The sequence below is a fragment of the Crocuta crocuta genome, unplaced genomic scaffold (assembly GCF_008692635.1).
Source record: "Crocuta crocuta isolate KB4526 unplaced genomic scaffold, BGI_CrCroc_1.0 scaffold944, whole genome shotgun sequence".
Taxonomy (NCBI): Eukaryota; Metazoa; Chordata; class Mammalia; order Carnivora; family Hyaenidae; genus Crocuta; species Crocuta crocuta.
Genome location: NW_027528243.1, coordinates 801,249 through 810,372, shown reverse-complemented (window position 1 = coordinate 810,372; position 9,124 = coordinate 801,249). Strand labels below are relative to the sequence as shown.

Here is a 9,124-nt window from a genome sequence, read left to right as displayed (position 1 = left end):
GCCTGAGCTGAAGTTGGACGCTCAACCGACTGAGCCACCCAGGCGACTGAGCCACCCAGGCGCCCGAGCCACCCAGGCGCCCCAACGCCACAATTTCTTTATCCATTCTTCTGTTGATAGACATTTACATTGTTTCCACCATTTGGCTCTTGTGAATAGTGTTGCTGTGAACATTCCTATTCAAATTATTTGTGCATTATTTGCGCATATGTGCCTCTACTCACCCTCCCCCCACCTCCCCACCCCCTGGACAGTGAACTTCTGAATTATTGGGACCTTAAAAGGTTTTTATCTTTTTCCCCCCAAACCCTAGCCACTGAGTTTTTCACTTAATAGATACTCCACTAATGCCCACTGAAGGGAAGTAAACGGAATACTTTCACAATCCTTTTTCCCCCTCTTTGTCACCAGTGTTGATGTTTTAAAATGTGTTGTCATGTATTCCTTATGGCCAGAGCCACACGGTGAGACAGAGGGACAAAGGGGACGCCCTGCTGCAGGTGCTCCAGGCACAGGGCACCCGGAACAGTGCCAGCCTGCTGCCAGGGCCTGTGTGTTCCTCTTGGAGCTGCCCTTGGTGGGGGGCGGGGTGCTACTGCACAGCCCGGTGTGTGTGTGTGTGTGTGTGTGTGTGTGTGNGGGCCATGATGAAAGTACATTTGTCATGGAAGGAGAGAAAACATTCGATAAAAGGCGCTGATTCAAATATATAGATATATGGATCCCCAACGGAACTTTCTTCTGACCCCAGCAAATGTTACGGTACGAGAAGTCCAGGTGAAATTTTCCGGTCTATCACCCCTTTGCCTTCTTCCCTCCATGTGACGCTTTGTTCCCTGTGCACAGCGGGGCCCCCGGCTTCTGAAAATCCTTGTNCCTAGTCTGCGCTGGAGTACATCTACCCACCACCTTACCCCCTGTACTCACTCACCGCCAACTCCAGTACTCTCTGACTGGCCCTCTTCTTTGCCCTCTAGGTGTTTACACACAAAAGATTGATANAACCTCTTGAGAACCTTTTGCTTCTTGGACAACCCTCAGGTCTGAGTCATCAATATGTTATTCAACTTCCCTCCGCACGCGACAAAGACAGATGACAGAATAAGCTTTATTGAATTTATTTGCTTTGCATGTACATAATAAAAATCAAGAATGCTACGAGAAGCTGAAAACTTATCAGAATGTGCATCTATGCATTTCAAAACCCCTTAACTTCTTTACTTAAAAACAGAATTGTGTTAACTGTGGAAAAGAAATGGTTAATGGAGAGCTCTCAGAGGGAGAATAAGCTAATAGTGGTCTACACTGAGGGAAGGGGGTAGGGAGGTGTAACACCTAAGTACCAGGGTCACTGGGTAAAGGGCATCTACCTAAATAACTGATCACTCTGGAAATATAAAGGAAATCAAACCAAATCAATCAAAAACCTCGCATTATCCGAACGGCAAAGAGACAGTATCAGGAAACATTGAAGTTTTATAAAGAAAATGCAAAATCCAGCATATGATTGTACAAGGTCACATTACACCATCACCAGCGAAACCAAGCACCAAGGTTTACATTAGCTCTGGCGCCTCACTGCCTCCCTGAATTTTGTTTTTGCACGAGGCAGTACCCCGCTCCGAATTTAAAGGCACAGTTAGAGGTCTAGGCTTACATTTCTGTAGAAGCAAAGCAGCTCCGTGATGACAGAGGCAGACGCAGTAAAAGGTATGCAGAGAAGACACTTCTGGGTCTCCTAAGAAAATGAGCTAGGAACCACCCAGGCACCCCAAGGAAGCTCTCCCTTAGGGTTCGGTGTGTTTGGGGGATGCAATGGAAGGAAGGGATCTGGGGTGAGTGGTTCACTGGGGCAGGTGGAAGCTCTCTAGCCTAGAGAAGCCAGACGGATTCAATGACTTAAGGCTTCCGGTGGCAGAAACTGAATTGTTCTATGGCTTTGGGGTTGTGCTCTTGCTTTGGGCTAAAATCTTGTGAAACAGAGGCTGCTGAGGAAAAGAGACTGGAAACTGGGCTATGTGGTTGTTTCTGCCTTAAAGCTAGAGCCACAGAGAAGACAGCTCTCCAGTGGCCCCAGCCTTCCTTAAGGAAGGCTTCCCATCTGCCTGATAGGAAATACAGTTTTTGGCATCTTTAGAATTTTGAATTGCAGCAGGGTCTTAGGTGCTTAAAAAACAAGATCTATATGGCGTTCGGCGCATTTCTCGGCAATTAGAGCATCGCAGTGGCCTTGGGGCAAGAGGTCTAACCATCATCTTGGGGACAATAATCCCCAAGCAATGCTCTGTCTCATAGGGAGGTGCTCAATGCCGCCAGACCTGCGACACGGGGCCTGTGCAAAGAGGCAGCTAAGCTGTAGGCACCGGGGAGCCCCAGGGATACACGGGCGGTGTCTCAAAGGGCAATGGCTAATTGGGGGACTGGCTGAGCAAAATTTTCCTTGGAGATCCAGAATTTTCACTTCCACCACTTCTTCCAGGGGCCTTTGCGAAGCTTGGAGCAGGGACGGAAGCATTTAACCAGGCTCATAAAACCTAAAAGCCAATCCTTGGGCCAAGTCATCTGGCCATTTCCATTCGAATTAACTTACTTGAGTAAGGGAAATGACCACATCTTAGTTGCTCTAGCAAAACGCTTTTGCTTTCTGGCTTCTAAGGCACATTGTCCAAGGTTCAATACTGCCCCCTAGCAGTGCAAACATTTTACATCGTTTTTATGGAGGAAATGCTGGGTTTTCAGATGTTGGCAGTGACTGTACTTAAGGTTAGGCATTCATGGCATTGGCTACATTCTAACGGTTATTCGCTTCAATTACCATTTTAAGGCTCTTTTGCTTAATGAAGAAAAATGGTTACTGTAAATAAATCACTGCAAGGCATTGCTAGAGCGCTTGGCAATTATCATTTGAAATGCTGATACTCCACTCAGGAGCTACTTATTGTATGATCTCGGCTATATGGCTCCAAGCTTTGGCTTTCTTCTTGGCCATGGAGAACCAGACCGGCTCTTCTGACTGTGTCGGCTCTTGGAATACGGCTGGGAGAGTTGAAGATCGCAGGATTCTTTTTCTCATGGGGTGCTCTTGAAATGGCTTCTCGTCTTCCAATCCTACAAGAACCACAGCCAATAACACACAAGCGACAAGAGACACGGAGCTATGTTGACGGGACAACAGAACAAGGTTTCCTCCTCTCAGGTTTCCCCTGGCTTCTACAAGTCAGCGCACGCGCACCACCCTGGGTGGCATGTCAAAGGGATAAGATCTATATGACTATGGCCACGGGGGCCTGACCACAGGAAGGCCCGGGAGGAAATGCCTACAGCTGTAACTGCCAATCTTTGGCTGGTTGTTATTACTAGATGGTCTCACACTTTTGAATTGAGACCAGAGAGGAAGCAGACAGTATGTTATCTATTCGGTTGCTTACATTTCAAATCAGGTGATATTATTTTTGCGTTGCCAATCCACGTCACACGAAGTGACCAATGGCCCAGTGGACCCACCCAGTAAAAGTCTGTGCCAACAGACATTGTGCCAACTTCTCTGACCAAGCAGACTACCTCTCTATCCCCCGGTTCTACTCTTCCCCTCATCCTGTTTTATGGTGGACTGACTTAGTGGCTTAGACTCAAACAGTGGTTCTCAATGTGGGTGACACATTAGAATCACCAAGGGCGTTTTGTTTTGTTTTGTTTGTTAGCAATCAGACATTTATTCAATCAATCAGAATTGCAATTTGGGAGATACAGATTTGAGTAGAAATCGGACTGGTGTTACACACCTCGAGCCTTAAATACCAATGTCCACACCGTTCCCTGAACTAACAGAATTAGAATCTTTAGCAACGGATTCAGCCAGGGCCATCTGTAATTTTTTAAATGTTTAAAAAGGTCACCAGGCAATTCTAATGCACAGAATTGAGAATCACTGCACAGGAGCACAGTGCCCATGAGGTTATGAATTGCTATCAGCAAGTCGGGTGCTACTATTTTGTGGCCAGATGAAATCATTTCCTAAATTCCTCATCTAATTCTTCATGAAAGGAACAAGGAGAGAGGACAAAGATGATTGAATACACATCCGTCCTTCCCTCCCCACTTCCTCTGGCTCCCACTGAAAAGAAAATCCCTCTGGCACACAACTCCACTGATGAGATCACATTCTTTTTTATTTTTTTAAAGTTCATTTATTTATTTATTTTGAGAGAGAGAGAGCACGAGGGGGATAGGGGCAGAGAGAGAATCAAAGAGAATCCCAAGCTGCCAGCACAGAGCCTGACACGGGGCTCGAACTCATGGTGAATCCATGACCTGAGCCGAGATCAAGAGTCAGATGGTTAACCAGCTGAGCCACGCAGGCGTCCTGATGAGACCACGTTCTATTCTATCCCAGCCCAGTGCTCTCTCAGCTTTCAACATCTCCCCACCTCTCACCTCCTGCTTAGAAGATGGAGAAACAAGCCTTTTAAATAGCTAAACGAAGGGGCGCCTGAGTGCCTCTGTCAGTTAAGCATCCAACTCGGGTTATGGTCATGGTCTCATGGTTCATGGGTTCGAGCTCTGCATCGGGCTCTCCGCAGTCAGCGTGGAGTCCCGGTTTGGATCCTCTGTGCCCCCCCATCTCTCTGCCCCTCCCCCGCTTGCATTCCCTCTCTCTCTCAAAAATAAATAAACATTAAAAAATGGTTAAAAGGAACAATTCAACACCACTGGGCCTTCACAGTGGATTAAAGTGCCGTTGGGGGTGTAGGAGTCAAGAAAATACTGTTTTGCCACGAACTGGAAAGCAGCTTTTGCCTCTTTCCTCCTGAATACCAACCACAGGAACATTTTAGTGAGTGAGTACAATTTTGTGCCTGTAACAGCTTCCTCGATGAGCTGGAAGACCGGAAGACCCCCTGGAAGTTACACACTGGACTTCGAGTGGTCATAATAATGGGATTTTCCTAAAACGAGCTAATAGCTGCACCTAATGGAAGAGCCATGAGAATCACAAAGCTGATTCGGGACAGGGGAGAGGTGGGAAAAGACACGGATTGTCAGAGACAGAAATTTCTAAAGTTTCGCAATCTGCTGCCAGGGCTCTTTTGCAGGGGAGGGGGGTATGTTTCTACCTCCTTTGGTGGGCTCAAGTAGCTTTTTTGGTGCCATCTGCTCTTGTTTACCGACATTGGAAGTAAAAATACTTGCTGGCTGTTTTCCGTCTTCAAAGATATCTTCCTTTAATACAAAAAGTGACAACAAAAGGCTTGTGAGTCCCAATGTGGAAAAGAACCAATCACTTAGTCAGAAAACCACAAGGTACAAGCCTCGTCCTGGGTATGAGTTTAACATTAGTCAAGAGAAAAGAGAGAGAGAGACAGAGACAGAGACAGAGACAGAGAGACAGAGAAGGAAGGAAATAGCACTGAGACGACCTTGGTTCAGAATTTCGGTTCACAAAACCTTAGCTAGGTCAAGTTTACCACCTTTGCAATCTGGAAGAAAAGCCTGTCTAATCATACAGATAGTTTAAACAGGTTAACATACTTATTTCAGCTGAGAACAACCTTTTCCCAAGCACATCACCCACCCTTAACAGTAAGCTAACTCACAGACTAAGAGATCATGACCTGAGCCTAAGCCGGAAGCTTAACCCACCGAGCCACCCAGGGGTCGTGGACATATATCTCTTGATATGCAAATTTGATTTGTTTTTGTGACAGTTTTGACAAGAGGGCTTCTCATTCCAACACCTTCAAAGACACTGCAAATGGGACATTGAAAGCAAGACACCACCGCATCATCCCCCATCCACGTGTGGGACCATTAGTCTAGTACCTCACGTAACTTTTCTTCTAACCTATAGGGAGGTGCCATGCCAAACCAAGCCAAGATGTGAAATCCCAAATAGCAAACGTTGCCTTTATAAAGTAAACCACTATGTATGAGACGGAAAGGTGCCCAGAAATGAAATGTTAAATGAAAAAAGTACAGATAGTTTGATTCCATTTATAGTTTCTTAAATACTTACCTATACTTATAAGCATAAAATACCTCTAAGGATAGTTACTCAATTCTCCCCTCAGTGATTCTTTTTGTTTGTTTGTTTGTTTTTAATCTAGGACTTATTCTTCATTTCTCAACCGACTTCATGGAATACTGCTCTACAATATTTAGGACAGGATTGGATTTACAAAGCCTTCTCATATTAATACTTTTCGTGAACCCTGTAAGAGCATAAAGCAGGGCATGTTTTTTAAAAAATGTTTATTCATTTTTAAGAGAGAGAGAGAACACGGGAGGGGCAGAGAGAGAGGGAGATGGAGGATTCAAAGCAGGCTCCGGCTGGAAGCCCGATGTGGGGCTCGAACTCACGAACCGTGAGATCATGACCTGAGCTGAAGTAAAACGCTCAACCGACCAAGCCACCCAGGCGCCCTAGCAGGGCACGTTATTGTATGAGTACAAGGCAAGACCTTTCCCCCTGAAGAGTCGCCCTGCCTTAATGAATGCACCGACAGAGGTGGGAAGCTGCATGCGTGGCCAAGTTCCCAACGCAAGCTTAGTCAGCCAGTTCTAGCACCCTGTGGGAGTGTCCCGTGGGCTGCTGCACATCTTACCACAGATGAAGCCTCTTTGATTGTGGCCCTGTTCTTGGCTTCTGGCTCTTTCGTAGGAACAGGGACCTGAGAACCCTTCTGCTTCTCCGTTAGCTTGGTTATCCAAGTTGGCTCTGAGATGCTGTAATATGCCTGTTGACCAGGCGCCTCTCCTGAGAAAGGAAAGACAGTGGTTACAACCGAAGTGAGGCAGGCCGGGTCTCGGGCCAGGCTGGGGCCTGCCCACGATAACACAACCATGTGGGATCCTCGGTAATTGGCAGATGAAAAGAAAGAGCGATCACACAGAAAAGGACCCCCTTCTTTTGTGCCGTCCCCACAACCCGGCGAAGGCAGGCACTCCTTGTGGAGATGAGAGGCTGTACTTCCACGTTCGCACACTGTCCACTCACTGGTCCCTCTCCCTCCCTCGTCCGTCCCTCTTCCTATGCCCAAGTCAGGGGAGGACAGTCGTTGCCAGGTTGGCTGGGAACACTCCCCCGGAGGCCAAGGGCTCAGGCTATTGATGTCATTCCTGTAACCCCAAGGGTACCTCATATGGCCTCTGGTACCTCACGGTCCCTCGTGTGTGCGGTTCCACGGCCGTGGTTATGGGCGTACTCAAGAGTACGTGGTGGGCAGTCTGAAGGTACAAGGGCTTTGGGAGAGACCAGGGCTCAAAAGATCACCTAGCTCTGGATTCTTAGGCATTTCAGGGGTGTGAAGAAGCTGTGGAGCTATAAACATTCCCAGTGAATTAAGAGTTCGGCCTGAGAGCCTGCACATGGCGCTCTACTAATGAGTTGGGTTTGAAAATCCCCATGGTGCTGTGGGGGGAGCACAGTACGTGTGTCCATGACAGAATGTGGACGTCTGTCCAGACGGTGGGACCTGCCTGGGAAGGAAAAGGTTCAAAATTGACCGTCTCCGCACCCATCCATCTAGAACGGGACACCGCCCTGCTCAGAAAATGCACCAAGACGGCCCCATCGAAGCATCGGCTCAGCAGGCCGGGCAGGAACAGACATCCTCCCGCTCAAGGCTTTGATTTCTAGTGCTTCCCTCCATTCAGCACGTGCCCCCAGAAGGAGAAAGTCTCACCTGGGACCTTGTCAGCGGGTTGACTCCCGGCTATGACTTCAGACTTGGGCCTGCCTTGTTGCTTCTCTGCAAACTCGTATCCTGGGATGAAGCACTCTGCTGTGCCCAGAAACCCGTGGGAAGCACTTCTTTTGATCCGATGCTCTTTATGTACAGGAAGCGAATTGGGGCCCCAGGAGAGTGAAGACAGCTTGGTACAATCATCTTGTTTCTCACCCTTGAGCTTCTCGGAGGCAGGGATTTTTCTCAGTCGAATTCCAAAGAGGTTTTCAACATCAGCCTCGGTGGTGGGCACATCTGAGTGGCTGTTATTCGGATCGCTGCTCTTGACAACTTCCTCCTTAGGGCAAGTGACCCCAGAAGCGGATGTCTGGCTGGCAGGAGCATAAGTGAGCTGCATGGGTTTGGCAGCAAGAACCAGGATGTTCTTAACGAGGTCTTGAGAGCCGTGGCTATGTTTCTTGGTTCCGCGTGGAGAAGCTGAGCCTTTCGGTACGGACCAGCCACTAGGATTGCTCCCAGGAACGGCTCCCTCAACAGTGGTGCCCACGGAACACTGAGCTTCAGGGTCTGCAAAAGCCTGGAAGGAGGCTCTGGGAGGCAGGGGCCTCTCAGAACAGCTCTGCTCCACAGGCGCACTCGCCGAGCCTGTTGAGAAAACATGTGCTTGGGAAGGGCCCACGGAAGGCAGCTTGTCTTCAGAGCTCTTCCTTCCTTCAAGAGCGCTCTCAGAGGCTGGGGAGACATACTGTTGGTACTCAAGCTTCCCCAAAGCCTGGGAAAGGCATCTGGGAGGTGGCTGCTCTTTTGAACCGCTCAGCTCCGCAGGAGCACTCTCAGACGGTGAGGAGACTTCTTTGGGGTCTTCGGGCCTCCCCGAGGACTGTAAGGGGCCTTTAGAAGGCAGCAGCTGGGAAGAAATGCCTCCCTCCATGTTGGCGTTCTCCTGCCCTGAGAAGACTTGGAACTGGACTTTGGGCCTCATCGAAGGTTTGGAAGGTGGATTTGTAGACAGAGGATCCGCGTGAATTCCCTTCTCAGCCGTGGGGCTCTCTGAAAAGACTTGCTCTGCCATATACTTCACAAATGACCGGGAAGGATATCTAGGCATCGGTGACTTCTTAGGCATGTCTCCTTCAAGGGCCTTGTTCTCTAGACGTGAGGACATTTCCTGGACTTTAGACCTCACCAAGATCTGGGGAGGACTCTTGGAAGGCACTGGCTTCCCAGAGATGGCGCCCTCTGCAGCGATGATCTCAAAATTGGAAGATATTTGCTGGACTTTGTGTCCCGCAAGGAGCCTGGCAAACTGCCTGGGAAGCAGCGGCTCTCCGGAAGCCTCCCTCTTGGCGACCACACTCTCCGGACCTGCAGAGACTGCCCGTTTCACCATGGGTTTCATCGGGGACTGAGAAGACATTGTGGCGGGTGGCTGCTCCTTG

The 9,124-nt window shown here is 48.7% G+C and overlaps 1 protein-coding gene across 1 annotated transcript in view; it reads right to left on the bottom strand.

The window, feature by feature from the left end:
• Positions 1-1,088: 1,088 nt before the first annotated feature.
• Positions 1,089-9,124, bottom strand: part of KIAA1210 (KIAA1210 ortholog) — a 26,300-nt gene continuing 18,264 nt past the window's right edge. Inside the window, 4 exon segments of the mRNA XM_077753070.1 lie at positions 1,089-3,108; positions 5,115-5,220; positions 6,603-6,754; positions 7,683-9,124. The exon segment at positions 7,683-9,124 is cut by the window's right edge and continues 35 nt beyond it. Of these exon segments, the coding sequence (XP_077609196.1) occupies positions 2,936-3,108; positions 5,115-5,220; positions 6,603-6,754; positions 7,683-9,124 (1,873 nt within the window). The 3' untranslated portion in view covers positions 1,089-2,935.